Raw genomic sequence first — 19,766 nt, 5'->3', positions numbered from 1 at the left:
TCTTATTCCAATTGTCAACGCATTTCTGTCGTGCTTACTACAACGGTATCAGGAATGATAGGATGCGAAAATTCGTCATTTTTCTGTCTACTTTGAAGTTGCTACTTTCATCAGGTAATAAGTTGTTGCAGGTGATTCAAGTCCATGCGCACTTACCTGATCGAAGTTTCGAAGCAGGTAGCGAAAGGCTTCGTTGGCAAGGTGGTTGTAGCCGTGACTGGACACCAGGTGGTAATTGTCTATGCAGCTCTCCGGCTGGTTGTCACGCTTGAGGAAGTTCACGCAGTGGTTGAGTAGGTGGCTTAGCTGCAGCATTCAAAGCACACCAGATGAATACTGTGTGGTGTTGTGCATTTTAATGAGGAGTTTTTATATACCGAAACTCAAACAATGGTTTTAAAATTATGAGGCATTTTGCGCAGTGGCAGATCGGATGAACTTTGATCGCCAGGTTTCTTTCGCACGCGCATGCATTGATGTACACGGCCATTCTTCCAACCCCTTCAATGAAGATTTTGGTACGAGCTTAAGCTTGAACTTCACGAGTGAACACAATAGCTTTATATGTCTACGTTCTTATGGCCCTCCTGTTCGCCTGCCATGCTTGGCTACTCGGCAAGCAATTGAACCATGCCGCTACCTTCGTGCTGACCACATTCGACGTTTGAAACTTTCCCGTGGCATCCACTGCAAGTAGAAGAGCCGATTTCTTAGCACACCGTATTCCATAAAGCGAGGTAACGAAGTGCCCACTTTGCTTCTGTAATGCAATACGTGCACCACGCAACTGCACAAGCTTTGTTGATGCTGTTGATGACGATGATGAAAAAGGAGTTACATCTCGTACCTAAACTGACCTGTAGCATTTCGGCGAGATCGAGCACCTCTCCGATGTTGTGCTGTCCTACAAGTTCAAGAAGGGGAATGTGGTAGGCGATGTCGATCAGTAGCCCTATCATGTCACTGCCAAGGTCTTTGACAACAATTCGCATGGGTGGCAGCCACTTCTCTTCGGGACTCAGGCCTTCCTTTGCCAGAGCGAAGAGCGTGTAGCAGCCCGAATACCTGTGCGTGATGTCACCATTAGTGCTATCACTAAACGCAGCCCCCCCCCCCCCCCCTGTGAAAAACAAGTGGACTAGGATTAGCCGGATCATGTTCTTGCCTAAAGCGAATTTCCTTTACCTGATCGGTTTTTACTGAACACTCAGATGGAGTCGATGTGAGCATCTCCCTGTTGTTCCTCTCGCTCCAATTTCTGCAATGGGTAGAGTGTCCATTCCGTCGGAGATTATTTCTTGCGAAACTCGTATCGGATTCTTTTTAAGGAGAAAAACTGATATGTCACCAGAGTCAGGGGTCGTTACGATATTAGGCGAGACTTAGCGATACCTCGAGAGGCTGGTGGCTGATGGGTTCAATCCTAATGAAAAGATAAGTAATAAATAACGTCGAAAAGCCACTTGCGGAGTTGCCACTTGTGCTGATAATACACGGATTCGGATTTCTTTTTTCGTCGATTCGGTTGTAAACTTTCGCAGTCGCTTGCCGTGTTTTCTAGGGCGGTGGAACAATTTACGATTTTTCAAAAACGTAGCTTTTTGAATGATCAGCACTTCGTCGCGGAACCTAAAACAGCTTGGGTCGGCGATAGGGGAAATGTTAACTAGGTGACTCAAAAGGATACAAATATCACGCTTGTGGTTAACAAGTTATTGCAGTATTACGGCAAAGACCTCCCCATTGAAATTTCAAAGAGACCACATGCATGCGGAAGTAAACCTGGTTTCTATAGGGAACCAAAGTTTAAATTTGCGTAGCGATGAAAGTTCCGCACCGGGCGCTGGCGACAAGCTCCGCAGAAATTGAGGATAGGCGCGGCAGAGGGCGCAGGAAACTTAGTGCGTTTAGGGTGCCTTGATGCGCACGCCCCCGCTTTGGGTGGAGCCACTCTTTGACGGAGCAGTTGCCGTCACAACCGGTTCTCGGGGAGCTCCGACGCCATTTTCTTGCTTTCCGCTCGCGCCGACTCTCTCGCTCGACACGGAAAGCACCACTTTTCACGCCGTCTTTGCGCAGAATGCCTGGGTGCTGCTTTCCGCAATGCAGTAACAATGCTAAAAATGGCTGCAGAATATTTTCCTTTCCCAGAGACCCAAAAAGACGGCTCCTATGGACCGCTAAAACCAAGCGGGACAAGTGGCAGCCGACGAACCATACCTGTATATGCAATGTGAGTACCTGATTCGCAGCCGTGTGAAATACATATTCCAGCGTGTCTGCACCACTCTTTCTAAGACGCAGACTTGATATTTTATGTGTTCAGATTGGTGGCAACGTAGCCTTTTACAGCGGGGACCAACATATGGAACCTCCAGTGCATTTACAGCTCCTTTTTTTTTCACTTGATATAATTAACTAAGACACAGGCTTGGAAAATACGACCAATCTTTCTGAACCACGAGGGCTGTAACTATCTGAGGCGCATCGCGCTTATTTTAACGAAATTTTTCACTACCTATCGTTGCGCCTACATAGCAGTGTGAGGAATAAATCTGAGAGCTGCCCCGCCGCGGTGGTCTAGTGGCTAAGGTACTCGGCTGCTGACCCGCAGGGCGCGGGTTCGAATCCCGGCTGCGGCGGCTGCATTTCCGATGGAGGCGGAAATGTTGTAGGCCCGTGTACTCAGACTTGGGTGCACGTTAAAGAACCCCAGGTGGTCTAAATTTCCGGAGCCCTCCACTACGGCGTTTCTCAAAATCATATAGTGGTTTTGGGACGTTAAACCCCACATATCATCATCATCAATCTGAGAGCTCAAAACATGTGAAGCACTATGCTTGTGTTTCACAGTGTTGTTTATAAAGGTATTTTATACGTTATGTCGTGCAGGAAAATTATTATGCAGTTTTGACAGTTATTCTAGCTTATCATATCTGTAACGGAAGTAGGTGAAATACTTTAGGAGAATGGCACCTCTATGTTATGCTCCTGTGCGGAAGTCGTGCCGTATTCGTGCAGTTTGTTCGATTTCATTGATTTGTCGTCCTTCATTCTTATTGCTTGAAGGAACAAATCACGTACATTAACAACGTCAATTTTTCGTACACGCGCACTTTGAAGAATGCTGTTTTTTAGCAAAAGCGGGGAGATGGATGGAAGAAGCTGAAACCAAATGCTGTACCAACGCTTTTCCCATTCAAAGGTAGGCACTTTCCACCGTGTGCAGTGTCTTATTCAGTATGAGGGCTCACCTTCGTTATCAAAGTAATGGTGGGCGCTCGAAAACACATCTTTATATATATATATACATATATATATATATATATACACACATATATATATATATATATATATATATATATATATATATATATTGTCACGTGATCACAGAACGACCACAACGTCTGTTCACAGGAGCAGCACTGGACGTCGAGCCGAACCGAACCGAACGTTAGAGCACGAGCACACACCAACCGTCCTCTTCTTCTTTCACACCATGGCACATACTCGCATTGGCGTGGCTAAACCTCGTTCCATGCCTGTGGCATCACCCCCCCTTCGAAAAAAAGTACCACCCCGATGACCAATGCCGATTAAAAGTTAAAGTAGTCGCGTACACGCACAAAGACGCGTGAAGAAGCAGTGTCAGGTGTCTCGGGGGTAGTGTGGCTTCATCCGTGACACATGAACAATGTCGGGCTGCTGGGAACATCGAGATCGCTGAGCTGTGTCTTCAAGCAGAATTTCGTAGTTGACATCTGTGAGGCGCCGTAGTACTCTATAGGGACCGAAGTAGCGGTGAAGTAACTTTTCCGAGTGGCCCCTTTTGCGAACGGGGATCCACAGCCAGACCAGATCACCGGGTTGGTAAATGACATGGCGATGACGTGAGTTGTACCTCTGCGAGTCGATTCGTTGTTGTTTTCGGATCCGCTTGAGTGCAAGCTGGCGGGCCGCGTCGGCGAGCCGGAGAAAGTCGTTCGCATCAGTAGTAATATCGGTCGTGTCAGGCAACAGCATGGCATCAAGCATCGTAATTGCTTCTCGGCCGTGAAGCAACCGGAATGGAGTGAAACCCGTATTCTCTTGAACCGCAGTGTTGTAAGCGAACGTTACGTATGGCAAAATTGCATCCCAGTTCTTGTGATTACGGTCGACGTACATAGATAGCATGTCAGCGAGCGTCTTGTTTAATCTCTCCGTCAGACCGTTGGATTGTGGATGGTATGCGGTTGTTTTGCGATGAGCTGTTCCACTAAGTCTCGTAACGTCTTGCATCAATTGGGCTGTAAAGGCTGTTCCACGGTCAGTGATAAGAACTGTTGGCGCTCCATGGCGGAGGACGATGTTGTTGATAAAAAAATACGCAACCTCATTGGCGGTGCCTCGTTGTAGGGCTTTCGTTTCGCAGTACCTCGTTAAATAGTCAGTAGCGACTACGATCCAGCGGTTGCCATCATGTGACTTCGGGAAGGGCCCAAGCAAGTCCATGCCGATTCGTTCAAACGGTTGTGACGGGGGTGCAATAGGATGTAATAAACCAGCAGGGCGCACAGGTGGGGCTTTACGGCGCTGGCAATGATTGCATGTTTTAACGTAATGCTTGACATCCTGGGTGAGCTTTGGCCAGTAGTAGCGAGTCCGAATCCGGGCAAGGGTACGTGCGAATCCTAGGTGGCCGGAGGAAGGCTCGTCGTGGCAGGCAGATAAAATGTCAGCACGTAGCCCTGGTGGAACGACGAAGAGGTACTCAGTCGCATAAGGTTCGAAGTTCTTTTTGTAGACGATGTCGTTGCGGAGACAAAATGACCCTGAACGTGCAAATGCCGATGGTGGATTCGAGCTGCGACCTTGAAGGTATTTGATAAGTTGTTGGATCTCTGAATCATTCCACTGTTGTTGGGCCAAGTCAGATTCACTGACTGCACAAAGAAAATGGCCATCGGTATCATCGTTCCTCGATGTCGTCGCGAGGGGTGCGCGCGAAAGGCAATCAGCATCAGTGTGCTTGCGGCCCGACTTGTAGACGACTGTAACCTCAAATTCTTGAAGGCGTAAGCTCCATCTCGCGAGGCGCCCTGAAGGGTCCTTGAGATTGGCCAGCCAACAGAGGGCATGATGGTCCGTAACTACTCTGAATGGACGGCCATACAGATACGGTCGGAACTTTGTTATCGCCCAAATAACAGCAAGACATTCCTTCTCCGTGGTCGAGTAGTTAGTTTCCGCAGATGACAAAATGCGGCTAGCATAAGCGATGGGACGTTCAGCGCCGTCTTGCCACTGGACGAGTACTGCACCAAGACCGATGTTGCTTGCGTCAGTGTGAAGTTCGGTGATGGCATCTTCATCAAAGTGCCCTAGTAAGGGTTCACTCTGAAGGCACTGCTGAAGCTGGGAAAAAGCGGCTCTCTGCTCTGGACCCCACACGAAAGGAGTATCCTCCTTCGTTAAACGGGTAAGGGGTTCAGCGATGTTGGCAAAGCTCTGGACAAAGCGCCTGTAGTAGGCGCAGAGACCCAAAAACCGGCGCAAATCCCGTTTGTTCGAAGGTGGAGGAAATGCAGCAACAGCCATGGTCTTTTCTGGGTCTGGTCTAATGCCATCGTGACTGATAAGGTGGCCGAGGAACTTTAGTTCTTCGTAGCCGAAATGACACTTCTCCGGTTTTAGAGATAGGCCTGCAGATCGAATAGCGACGAAGACGGACTGAAGTCGTTGTAAATGTTGCTCAAATGTTTTGGAAAAAACAACGACGTCGTCTAAATACACGAGGCAGGATTCCCACTTCAGACCGGACAGGACGGTGTCCATCATCCTTTGGAACGTTGCCGGTGCAGAGCACAATCCAAATGGTAACACTTTGAATTCATAGAGGCCATCGGGAGTTATGAATGCTGTTTTTTCCCTGTCACGTTCATCGACCTCGATCTGCCAGTAGCCGCTGCGTAAATCCATTGAGGAAAAATATCGGGCATGTCGAAGTCGATCCAGTGAGTCATCTATGCGTGGGAGAGGGTAGACGTCTCTCTTCGTCACTTTGTTGAGCTTCCGGTAATCGACGCAAAATCGAAGAGTGCCGTCTTTCTTTTTAACAAGTACGACGGGTGACGCCCATGGACTGTTCGAGGGTTGGATGACGTCGTCGTCGAGCATCTGTTTCACTTGAAAACGTATTGCCTCTTGTTCTTTCTGCGACACGCGGTAGGCGTGCTGTCGTACAGGCCGTTCGGTAGGGTCCGTTATAATGCGGTGCTTCACGGTTGGTGTCTGCTTGATTTTGGAGGTGGACGCAAAGCAATCACTATACGTACGTAAAATCATGCGTATCTGCTGTTCCTGCGCACAGGATAGCTGGCAATTCACGTCAACCGTGCTGGCTATACCAGTGTTACCTTCGGCAGCAGTGGCAATCGGAGCGATAGTGGAACATTCTGCGTCATCGATGGCTTCAAAGTTCGCGATTGCTGTTCGCTTTGCTAAGTGTTGGTACTGGCCGCCGAAATTCGTGATCAGAAGCTGAGTCCTCCGATGTTTCAGTTTGACGACAGCACGCGCGACACAAATCTGCCGAGCCAAGAGCATCGAGAGGTTAGTTTCCGCGATGCCACTACTCTTGTTGTCACAGTCGCTCTCCACCGTTACGAACATACTGGCTCGCGGCGGCAGTGCGATGGTGTCGTCAGCAATTCGAAGTGTTGTGGTCGGCGCAACTGCATCCTTTCGTAGGGCTGTATGGTCGTTAGATAACGTTATGAGCAGGTCGCGAAGGTTAATAATGGCTCCATGCTCGCGGAGAAAATCCATTCCGAGAATCAGGTTTTGGGAGCATTCGCGCAATACAACGAAGGAAACAATGTACGTCGACTCACGAATTCGGAGGCGGGCAGTGCACATTCCTAGCGGTGTCAATAGGTGACCTCCCGCAGTCCGGAGGTTGGTTCCATGTCCCCAAGGTGTCGTTACCTTTCTTAGCTGTGCAGCGAGGTCAGCGCTTATAACAGAATAATCGGCACCCGTATCTACCAGAGCGGTCAGCGGGTGGTTGTCGACAAGAACAGAGATACGAGCAGAGACCTGTTTGTCGTCGATGGCGCACGTCGGTGAAAGAATGTCGTCGGATGTCGGCAGGCAAATCGGGGGAGGGTCTTGTAACGGTCGATCAACAGCGGCCTCACCCCCAGAGGTCGCTGTTCTTAGTTTCCCCGGCGCGGGCTTGTGGATCTAGGTGATCTTCCTGCAAGGACGTCCGCAAAGGTTGATTGTTGGCCAGGTGACGTGGAACGCCGTGAAGATGGTGAGCGGGATTGGCGACGCGGAAGGGTTGAGGATCGTTGGCTTGCCAAGTATTCGGCGATAGCACGGGGCCGCTCACCATCTCTGGGTCGACGAGCATCCGGACGAAAGCCGGGAAGACCCATGTGCCTGTAGGCGCACTCACGGTAGATGTGACCTGGTTCACCACAGTGATAACATAGAGGCCGGTTGTCGGGAGCACGCCATACACTGGATTTCCGTGTAAGGGGTGGGTTGCCGTACTGCGGTGGTCCCGAGTAGAACGACGGTGCCGTCTGCAGGGTGGACGGACGGGACGGATAGCCAACAGCCGGTGCAGGAGTACGCAGTGCTTCCGCGTACGTTAATAGCGGAGCTTCGGCTGGACGCGGGGCCGTCATGGGTTGGACTTCGGCTGCACGCAGAGTCGTCATGGGGTGCACCAGCTGCCGGACCTCTTCGCGAACGACATCCGTTAAAGCAGCAACATGGGGCGGAGAAGACAGCACGTGCAGCTTTTGAAGCTCCTCGCGTACAATACTGCGCACGAGCTCCGTCAGGTCTTTTACAGTCGTGACGTCAGGTGTTTGTAGGACCGACGACACTGAAGAAAGACTGCCAGGACGTTCATACTGGTACGAACGCTGCCTTAGCATTCTCTCCATTGTCGTGGCTTCGCGAAGGAAATCCTCTACAGTGCCGGGAGGGTTCCGCACTAGTCCCGCGAACAGCTGCTCCTTCACTCCCCGCATTAGGAGGCGCACCTTCTTTTCTTCCGTCATTGAAGAGTCGGCTCGCCTGAACAGCCGCGTCATGTCCTCAACGAACATGGCAACACTCTCGTTCGGACGCTGGTTTCGGGAATTGAGGGGCCGTTCCGCTTGCTCCTTTCGGTCAGAGCTTCGGAAAGTATTTCGCAACTGGTTGCAAAACTCTGGCCAGGTTGTCATAGTGGCTTCATGGTTTTCGAACCAAGTGCGCGCAGAGTCCTCGAGATAAAAGTAGACGTACCGAAGCTTTCGCTGCTCGTTCCACTCGTTGACGCTGCCGCAACGGTTGTAGTCGTCAAGCCAGTCGTCGACGTCCTCATAAGGGTCACCGTGGAACGGCTTCGGAGTACGCGGGACGTTGAAGAACCATGGAGGAGGCAGCGTTGATGTTTCTTGGGTTTGCGTTCCCGCACTAGCCATAGTACTGCCGAGTTGAGGAAATGGTCCGAATTCAGGAGGTAGGCCTAGTTGTCGCCTGCTACGCCGTAGGTCAGCTGGTTCTTCCAAGTCGCGGCTAGTGTCGGGACCTTGCTGCTGATTGCAGTGCATAACAACACTACCCAGCACCTCCACCAGAAAATGTCACGTGATCACAGAACGACCACAACGTCTGTTCACAGGAGCAGCACTGGACGTCGAGCCGAACCGAACCGAACGTTAGAGCACGAGCACACACCAACCGTCCTCTTCTTCTTTCACACCATGGCACATACTCGCATTGGCGTGGCTAAACCTCGTTCCATGCTTGTGGCAATATATATATATATATATATATATATATATATATATATATATATATATATATATATATATATATACAAAAAGCTAACATTTCCATGGCACTGCTACTGAGACCAGAGCTGTACGGTACGAAATACTAATAGTTATGCCACCTCCATGATATTGTGATATATTTTACCATTGTCTTCTCTCCGTTCCAATCTCTGTTTTCTCTTTATTATTATTATATTATTGCTACTGTTGTTGTTGTTATTATTTCCTTTTTATTTTTATCTACATTTTTTTAACAATCACTGTTTCTACGTGTCCTCCCTCATACTTGCGTCACTTTTTCCGCAAACGGTCTTTTCCCAGAAAGCTTCCAACACCCCACCTTTCATCCTTACGCACTTATATTTCTACGTACACGTGTGAGCTGCACATGTGAACCACGTGACACCTACACACCAGCTGCGAGCAAGGAACTTTTAGACTATTTACAGCGTTAAGCTTTCTCAGAAACGCCCCTATAACGACCTACTCAGGCTGAAAAGCATGGCTGCTGTCATTTTCTCCCCCTGCATTTTTACCATATTCTTCGCACTCTCTCTTTTTTTTTCTCTTCTTCATTTTGAATCCCTAAAACCTAGCGTTTTCCCTGAACCTAGTGCATGATGTCACAATTGGCTTGTACATTTTTTGCATCCAGTTGCTCCGAGGAAGCGAAAGCCACCGAGGGAAAGAGCACTGCCTGTGCCAAGGTTAAACCACAAAGAGGTGAGCGACCCTGCCGATGTACCTCACGCCACATCAGACATAGTGGAAATGCTCCCTGAGTCATCTGAAGCGGTATTACAAGAAACGTCAACGGACAACATGGAAGTGAACAGCCCAGGTGTCGAAGCTTTGAACATCAGAATAGCAAACTCGACTGATGAAACTCCCACAGTTAGTGAGACACAAAGAGACTATGCTCAGCTGAAAAAGCAGTTGGTAGACATAGAAAGAAAATACGCCACGCTTAGAGAACATCACAGCATCACTACGAACACAATCCAGAACCTCAGAAAGCAAGTCTATAAGCTTGAAAGTAAGGCTGAGAATTTTGAAAGAAATATACCCTTCTTGAATTCAGAACAGGTTTGTGCTCTTTCTAAAAACAGTACCCAGGATCACACCAGGTCTGTTGAGACAGTTAAACAAGGTTTGAAAATTGAATTCGCTTGCGGAAGGACCGGATACGAGACCCTGAGGAAGTTGCGTTACCCCCTCCCATCTAGCAGGACGTTGGCGCTGAGGATCCAGGGATTGAAATTCCTTCCAGGAATTCTCCAAGAAGTTTTATTATGTGATGAAGTGCAAGGCCGAAACCATGGAAAACGTGGAGAAAGACTGCGTGCTGTTTCTTGACGAAATGGAAATAGCTACAGCCTTTGAATCGGACCGAGCTCAAGACATTATCTTTGGAGGTATAACACTTCCTTCAAAGCCAGAGGAACCCGCTAATCACGCTTTGGTGTTCATGTTGGGCGGAATTATTAAGCGGTAGAAGCAGGTTACCGCTCATAGGTGATCGGATATGAATTAACTGGACGATACCATGGTGCCTTGCTCAAAGACTATGTGCTCGACGTCGTCCAGCGTTATAGCCAGATTTCTCTCAGAGTCCGAGCAGTCACATGTGACATGGGTTCAGCAAATCGAGCAATGTGGCGAGAGTTTGGGTTTTCAAGCCACAGATATTCCACTACCGTCTGCTCAGTACAGCATCCATGTTTGGGAGGCAAAGAGCTTTTTTTTACTGCTGACGCAGCTCATGTGTTAAAGAACCTGAGAGGGCAACTTTAGGCTCCAAAGTCTTCAAACTGATTGATGTCTCCGTGCGTGACAACAAGCTACCGTCACAATACGTGAAACTAGTGCACGTCCAGGTGGTAGTGGACTACGACGCAGAGAGAGAGCTTAAGGTCGCACATGCCCTGTCCAAGGTTCATGTGAGCTGCGGTCACTTCACAAAAGTGAAGGTTGGAGTAGCTCTCCAATTTTTCACAGAAGCCGCACCAGCTGTTAGATTTCTAATAAAAAAAGGGCTGCTTGACCCAGCTGCCGAAACGACAGTGTGGTTCATGGACTTAGTGTCGAAGTGGTACGCTTTGATGTCATCACGCCGTCCCACTTTAGCTCTAAGCCACCGAAATATGGACAAGTATTCTGCTGCTCTGAGCACCCTGCGCCTTGCAGCAGAGACAATCAAAGGAATGAAGATGGGCGCCACGGCTCAGTGGAAACCATCCTAAGCCGGGCTTCTCATTTCTACGACAGTTGTTCTTCGCCTTCAAGGAGCCTTTCTGGGCAATGAAGGCTACGAGTTTTTCCTAACGCGCAGGTTACTTCAAGACTGCCTCGAAAATATGTTTTCTGTTGTGCGCATAATGAAGACAGTGCCAACAGCATATGATTTCAAATGTGCTCTGAGGCTTGTGAGCGTGAGCCAATTTCTACATACACCGCGGACAATAAGCCATGAGCTTGATGATCGAGACTACCTCGTCGAACTTCTTTCTAAAGCGAAGATGCAGCACTCAGAAAACTTGTATGAAGAAATAGACGACTCCGAGATTTCGTTGATTGAGGAGCAGATGGCAACGGAATGCTGCATTTTGTACTATCTTGGAGGCTACATCCTGAAAAGCGTTTTGAAGTCCGTATCCTGTTCCCAGTGCAAGGATGCCCTCCTTTGTGCAGCCAGCAATGAATATGCTTCTTTGACAGTTCTCAAGGAATATGTGAGTGATAGACGAAACTTGATTTATCCGAGCAGGGAAGTGATCCGCACTCTGAAGAACTATGAGGAGCACTTCATGGGCGTTATTGTGTGGTGTACAAACAATGTACACACGATGAAGTCGCCACTACGCTCTCTGACAGAATACCTTGCGAAGGTAGACCGGCCATGCCTGAGTACTAGCGCAGAACATAAGGAAGAAATAGGCAAGATGCTGGTAGCCACCTACACAAGACTGAGGCTACGCATACATTTACGTCAGAAACCATTCTCACACGCCGGAGGTCACAGAAGCAAAACTTGGGCTGGTGTTAGTCTACCTTAACAGCAAGGCCTTTTTGTATCCTATATGCGCATACGCATGAGAAAAAAAAACTCGACGGAATTAAGCACACAGTTCATAATCATCTTGTCTGTGATATATTTTGCGTAACGGTATTAAATGATTGTACTCCATCGCGTGTCTTTGTTTTGATTACCTAGTGCATGACAGAGTTTGCCATCATGTAATCATGTAGGTGGCGCGTAATAGTGACAATGGTAGTAAGGATGCCGGGCATTCGTACTTATATACACAGCGGCTATCTACTTTAGCATATTTCTCTTACTTTCCGCTATGTCTATATGTGAGCGCGACGACAGAAAGCTCGCGGCGACGGTGCAACTACGAAGACGAGCAGTTGCCCACCGTGGTCAGCTTTTATTATAAGAGAAAGAATATTAATCTCTATACCTTCGCTAATCCTCTCGAACTAGCGGACGCGTCACTGAATGTTCACTCTCGCTTATCATCTACTTTGGCAAAGGAATGAATATCGAAGCTGAAGTAGAATGCAAGCGCCTACTGTAAGCAGGAGCCACCGCTATCGAGGCGCTCCCCGCGACCGGCGGATTCAAGATAATGGCGGTTGCGCTAGCAGACGACGTGGCTGTCCTCACCCTAGGAAGGCGATCGCATCGAGGCACCCTAAGTGCGTTTTGCCGAAACAGGAGGACGTGCGACACGCGCAGAACGCGTTCTGTAGTCGGTGCGGAGAACTTCGGTGCCGTGCCGTCAACTTGGCGCGCTGGAATGAGAATCTCGTTGTGCGAAGTTGCCTTATCGTGATGAAACAAACCAAGCCATGGAAGCACCAGCGAGGTCTGAGATATTGTTGTGTCATGGACTCCCAGAACAGTTTAGACAATACCAAGAGATGCTCTCCACGTGTAAAGCTGTACCCGTTCCCCGGAAAGTCATGTCGGGGAACCCAATACTCCGCCGGGTTCGCGAAAGTTAAATCGAACATAAAACAAGAGCTGGAAAAAGTTATGGACCGCCTCTCTGAAGGCAACCCTGATGGAATGCGAAGCAGCAGCGGTGCTCATGCCATTGACCCCGTTGAAACGGGCGTGGACGCGGGTGCTGGAAGAATGGTTTGAAGTGAAACTCGGTATAGCGTAGCGTTTACTCGAGTGAATATTTGTTTTAAACGCAAAAAACGGGAGGCGGGTTGGGTTTTCTGTAAGTCATCGCAAAAAGACTGTTCGCTCAATGTGCGCTCGAACATTGCTGGCGGTGGAGAGAGAAAAGCGAGAGAGGTGACACGCGGCGAGTGATGACAGGCTTGGGAGAGAAGGTGACGTCAACGCGTGCATTTCGAGAACTGCGTGACCTACTTGGCACCGCCCCAACATCTGCGGCCAGGGGAGCGCAGTGCGGACGGAGGTACAGCGTTACACAGGTTTTCAAAGAGCTGCTTCGCGTCTAAACACGAGGCGAGCACTTCAAATTGACGCGCAGTGGTTAAAGCTGAACTTACTGCCTCACGGTGAAGTCAGCGTGTCGTGTTCCCGCGGCGTGGAGGACATGACTCAAAAAGTCTAGGAAAGTTTCGATGACACGACCGTACAAGTTCAGTTTTTACTTATTTTTAGCTCACCGCAAACGTTTGAACACAACAATACGCGGCTGATATTGCTAGATACCACAATCATTATCATCATCATCCTCCTCATCATCATCATCATCATCATCAGCCTGGCTACGTCCACTGAACGACAAAGGCCTCTCCCATGTTCCGCCAGTTAACCCGGTCCTGTGCTTGCTGCTGCCAATTTATACCCGCAAACTTCTTAATCTCATCTGCCCACCTAACTTTCTGTCTCCCCCTAACCCGCTTCCCTTCTCTGGGAATCCAGTTAGTTACCCTTAATGACCAGCGGTTATCCTGTCTACGCGCTACATGCCCGGCCCATGTCCACTTCCTCTTCTTTATTTCAACTATGATATCCTTAACCCCCGTTTGTCCCCTAATCCACACTGCTCTCTTCTTGTCTCTTAAGGTTACACCTACCATTTTTCTTTTCATTGCTCGCTGCGTCGTCCTCAATTTAAGCTGAACCCTCTTTGTAAGTCTCCAGGTTTCTGCTCCGTAGCTAAGTACCGGCAAGATACAGCTCTTATATACCTTCCTCTTGAGGGATAGTGGCAATCTACCTGTCATAATTTGAGAGTGCTTGCCGAATGTGCTCCACCCCATTCTTATTCTTCTAGTTACTTCAATCTCGTGGTTAGGCTCTGCGGTTGTTACCTGCCCTAAGTAGACAGTCTTTTACAATTTCAACAGCACTATTACGTATCTCGGAGCACTGCTCCTTTCTGAGGTTGTTGTACATTACTTTCGTTTTCTGCAGATTAATTTTAAGACCCACCTTTCTGCTCTCCTTGTCTGACTCCGTAATCATGAGTTGCAATTCGTCCCCTGAGTTACTCAGCAATGCAATGTCATCGGCGAAGCGCAGGTTACTAAAGTATTCTCCATTAACTCTTATCCCTAACTGTTCCCATTCTGGGCTTCTGAAAACCTCCTGTAAGCACGGGGTAAATAGCATTGGGGAGATTGTGTCCCCCTGCCTTACACCCTTCTTGATTGGTATTCTGTTGCTTTCTTTATGCAGCACTATGGTGGCAGTTGATCCCCTGTAGATGTCTTCCAGAATGTTTATATATACTTCATCTACGCCCTGCTTCCACAGTGTCTGCAGGACGGCTGATATTTCTACTGAATCAAACGCCTTCTCGTAATGTATGAAGGCTATGTATAGTGGTTGGTTATACTCTGAGCATTTCTCTATTACCTGATTGATAGTGTAAATGTGGTCAATTGCTGAGTAGCCTGTTCGAAATCTTGCTTGTTCCTTTGGTTGATTGAATTTTAATGTTTTCTTTACTCTGTTAGCAATTACCTTTGTAAATAGCTTGTATACTACAGAGAGCAAGCTGATCGGCCTGTAATTCTTCAAGTCCTTGTCATCTCCTTTCTTATGTATTAAGATGATGTTAGCGTTCTTCCAAGACTCTGGTACCCTTCCCGTCAGGAGACACCTCGTAAACAGGGTGGCTAGTTTTTCTAACACAATCTGTCCTCCATCTTTCAGCAGATCTGATGTTACCTGATCCTCACCAGCAGTTTTGCCTCTTCGCATGCTCTCCAAAGCTTTTCTGACTTCTTCTATCATTACTGGTGGGGTGTCAACTGGGTTACTGCTAGTTCTTATAGCATTAGGGTCGCGGTCGTCTCGGCTACTGTACAGATCTCTGTAAAACTCCTTCGCTATTTTAACTATCCTATCCATATTGGTAGGTATTTTGCCTTCTTTGTTCCTTAGTGCATACACGCGACTTTTGACTATCCCAAGTTTCCTCTTCACTGCTTTGACGCTTCCTCCATTTTTGAGAGCGTGTTCAATTCTCTCCTTGTTATACCTTCTTACATCGCATACTTTACGTCTATTAATCAACTTCGAAAGCTCTGCCAGTTCTATTTTGTCTGTTGTACTTGAGACTTTCATGATTTGAGGCTTCTTAATTAGGTTCTTCGTTTCCTGGGAAAGCTTGCCAGTGTCCTGTCTAACTACCCTGCCTCCAACTTCCACTGCACACTCCGTAATGATACTCGTCAGATTATCATTCATTGTATCTACGCTAAGGTTGGTTTCCTCACTAAGAGCCGAGTACCTGTTCTGCAGTGACACTCTGAATTCCTGTACTTTCCCTCTCAGTACTTTACCTCCCACATGCATACGTCAAATAACTCACGGCCCTCAGTCCCCAGAAGCTGCGAAGCTACTTACCACGGCGGTGGTGAGATCTGCAACGCAGCAGAGGGTGCTAAGAATCTCTGGATCCGGAAAGGCCGCCATTGAAACCCGAACTTGGCAACGTTTAACGCTGGAACATTATATAGTGAGGGACGTCTAGCTGTACTATTCGAGAAACTAGAGGGTGTTAAATGGGATATAATAGGGCTCAGTGAGGTTAGGAGGACTGATGAGGGCTATACGGTGCTACAGAATGGGCACGTCCTTTGATATCGGGGCTTGGCAGACAGAAGAGAACTGGGAGTGGGGTTCCTAATTCACAGAAACATAGCTGTCAACATAGAGGAATACTATAGCAATAATGAAAGGGTGGTAGGTATCGTAATTAAACTAAATAAAAATACAAGATGAAGGTAGTACAGGCTTACGCGCCTACATCCAGCCATGATGACGCTTCAGTTGAAAGCTTCTATGAAGACGTGGAATCGGCAATGAGTAAGGTAAAAACACAGTATATTATAGTGATGGGCGACTTTATAGCAAAGGTAGGGAAGAAGCAGGCTGGAGACCAGACAGTAGGAGATTATGGCATCGGCACTAGAAACGCCAGAGGAGAGGCACTAGTAGAATTCGCAGAACGCAATATTTGCGGATTTTGAATACCTTCTACCGAAAACGAGAAAACCGCAAGTGGACATGGAGGAGCCCTAATGGCGAAAATAAGAACGAAATAGACTTTATAATGACTGCACACCCAGGAATCGTGCAGGATGTGGAAGTGGTTGGCAAGGTACGATGCAGTGGCCATAGTATGGTACGGTATCGAATTCACCTAGACTTGAAGAAGGAACGACAGAAACTGATACGCAAGAAGCCAATTAATGAGCTAGCACTCAGAGGGAAAGTACAGATACCACATTAAAACAACCATTATATGATTTTTATAACCTGAAAGCATTAAATCGATAGAGTACGCGGTTTCTTGTCGACAAAATGAGGCTTGCGTCGCGTCAAACGTCGTACATGGTATTGTCATGGAGGACCTTAGAATTGCATTGTCACACCGACTCGGGCGTCCTCGTCTTCTATCATCTACTCCACAACAAAAACGTGACTAACGAGCTTTTTCTACTCTTTTGTTAGATTAGCTTTTCGGAAATGCTTGTCCAGCTCGTGGCGTCATCCAATGGCGGATTCGGAGTGACTCACAAACTCTGCGTTGGAGCACTGCGCTTTGGCGGAGGGCAACAAAGGGGAATTTACCACTGCAACACACGCGCTCCCACTATAGATGGTTTCAAAATTGCAACCGTTGAACGCCAAAAAGAAAAAAAACTTCTGGTCACCTCATTTACCAGCTCGTAATGTCAAAACCGAAAGGACATTTCCACGTTTTTTCAAGGTTAAGGAAAGTCTCTCATTAGTTTTTCAGGTAAAAAGAACGTACCTAATGTTCAAGGCCATCTCGCAGTTTTTATGTAGCTGAAAAGAACATTTACTTGATTCTATTTGAATAAATAATGGAACGAAAGTGTAGAAAATCAGCGGGCTATTTCTTAACTCTCTTCTTGCCCACCTATGCTATTCAAGCACATCGGTGGACGATACCGGAAGTGGTCAATGGTCTGTGTGGTAAACAGTGAAAGGGTCTATAGCAAATGGCAGGGTAAGAATGGAAAGCGATGCGCACGTCTCTCTTCTTGCTTGAGTAGGCACGCTGAGCACAGCGTCGCTGCGTAAGCAAAACGTAAGCTCTGACGTGAGGCGAAACTGACGCGACCGGCGTCCGTTGGCGCACCCAAAGTTCGCACCATTTCAATGCACAAAGTGCTTGCGAATTCTGGTCAAATCTGCTGATCTTTGCGGAGTAGTAAAAGTTGCTCTGTGGAGAAGATCTCACGACATAGCTGCTCCAGATCTGCCAATGGAACATACGACGACAGCCGCTACCATGCCTATGTCGGTAAAATGACAGTAATGTACCGCAGCCGCATACACCGAGAGAGCCGACAACGCCGAGTGCAACGATTGTGCTGTCCAAGAGAGCGCTTAGGTCCTCTTGTTGTTCTGCCCGACTTACGCAAACGAGAGGCTTCACTTCCGTACTGATAGAAATTACGTAAGCACTTTCATTATCGTGGACATTGCGAGCGTGTGGTTTCTCATTATTTTAGAGCGATGCGATGGAGGTGCTGCTGAATTTTTCTTAGGTACATCGGGCTGATTCAGCCGGTGATCAAACGCAAAACTGTTACGCTGGAAGCAATCACGACTTCATTTCCTCCGCTATTCGCAACTCAAATGAACATGAGAGGGCGCTGCGGAGCTGCAGCATGGCGGATTCACGGAGGTCAATGCGTCCGCTGTCTCAAACACAAATATTGAGTTTTCTGCAGTGTGATTGCAGTTCGCGCTGTTTTGTAAAAGGCGGGCGAATAGTTGACGCTCGGCATCTTATTTTAGTCGGCACAAGCGGTCAGGAAGCTCGAGCGGCGTTTTTAAGATGGTCGCGTTGTGTGCACATGGCTAAAGAGAGCCTACGACTCTCAGCCTTGATTAAGGCGCTTGTTTCTTTAATCCTTATTCTCTCTCTCTCGTGACGTTCACCAATATGGCACTTTTTCGATTACGAATAGCGTGTTTGCCGATAGCTTAGAGTGTTGGGGTCAAACGTACATTCATGCAATGGCAAAAATGCATTGGACCGAATAAGGACTACTGTGGAGAGAATATTGAAAAGTAAATGCGTCCTTCACTAGACCCGCATGTTTTCACAGCAAAAACTAAATTAAGCTGTTTTTCTGACTCTCTGTAGGAGTCAAATGACACTTTTTATAACCCAAATATTTTCAAGAATGGCAAGTTTTATAAAATTTCTGCTTCTGTTGCGCTGTTTCAGGAAGTCGAGCTGGATGTCCTGGCCTTTTTTTGGATAATTATTTGCTAGTTAGCTTAGTAGCATAAAAAAACTCCGGTTGCTTCATGCTCAATCAAAGAATGCGTGTTCGTCGGCATACCAAAAAATGCAAAAACTCGGTATCAAACGACGCCATCATTGACATTACGAGTCATAGAAACTAGTGACATCACCAGGATGTCTTCTGATGAAGAAGGCGTGACACCGTCACTTGGTCCCAGTTGTGCCGGAGGCAGTTCAGAATCACTAGACGTGGGTGGAGGGCATGATTATTAGTGCACTATATGAGAAAACAAACCAGTTTGCTATCACCTTCTACCCATCTTTTTTTTTTGCATAACAGACGTGGTGACTTTCAAGGCTTAGGCTACAAGACGAAGTGAATTGTACTCTCGTAGCTATCCTAGAGCTAGAGCAAACAGAAAGTAATCTTGAAAAACCAGAAGTAACACAAAGTGAATGTGAGAATATACAAGGTTAGTCAAAAGTTCCCAGACCATTATCCTATGTATTCTTATGGCAGCGTGGGCTGGGAATTTTCGGACACCTCTGTACCTTTTAGGATGACACGCCAATCCACTATCGGAAAGACCACGTAGTGTTTTTTATTATTTGCGGCTTTAATTTTGTGAAAACTAACTCTATTTCAGCCTACCATTTTTGGCACCTGGTGCCACCTTCTAGGGAGGGAAATCTGGAGACGCTTTATAGGAACAATTTTTCAAACCGACGTTTCCAAGAAATTAGTCAATCCACCCGTCCGTCTAATCTATCTATCTATCTATCTATCTATCTATCTATCTATCTATCTATCTATCTATCTATCTATATCTATCTATCTAGCCGCCTTCGACTCCCCGCCGCGGTGGTCTAGTGGCTAAGGTACTCGGCCGATGACCCGCAGGTCGCGGGTTCGAATCCCGGCTGTGGCGGCTGCATTTCTGATGGAGAAGGAAATGTTGTAGGCCCGTGTGCTCAGATTTGGGTGCACGTTAAAGAACCCCAGGAGGTCTAAATTTCCGCAGCCCTCCACTACGGCGTCTCTCATAATCATATAGTGGTTTTGGGACGTTAAACCCCACATATCAATCAAGCCGCCTACGACTTTTTGCTCTCCTGGCCGTTTCGATAATGGTATCGACACCAAACTTGGTATGGCATAGCATGACTGCGAGACGGGATACCATAACAGCTGTAATATGCACACACTCAG

General features: G+C 47.6%; 1 protein-coding gene across 1 annotated transcript in view; it reads right to left on the bottom strand.

The window, feature by feature from the left end:
• Positions 1–19,766, bottom strand: part of LOC119170255 (uncharacterized) — a 56,879-nt gene that overhangs the window by 29,848 nt on the left and 7,265 nt on the right. The window contains exons 2-3 of the mRNA XM_075884105.1: positions 858–1,065; positions 157–306 (exon numbers count right to left, since the gene is read on the bottom strand). Coding sequence (XP_075740220.1) covers positions 157–306; positions 858–1,065 — 358 coding nt within the window. The remainder of the gene's footprint in view (positions 1–156; positions 307–857; positions 1,066–19,766) is intronic.

This window comes from Rhipicephalus microplus, unplaced genomic scaffold, assembly GCF_043290135.1.
Source record: "Rhipicephalus microplus isolate Deutch F79 unplaced genomic scaffold, USDA_Rmic scaffold_23, whole genome shotgun sequence".
NCBI lineage: Eukaryota > Metazoa > Arthropoda > Arachnida > Ixodida > Ixodidae > Rhipicephalus > Rhipicephalus microplus.
This window is presented reverse-complemented; position numbering and strand designations above follow the sequence as displayed.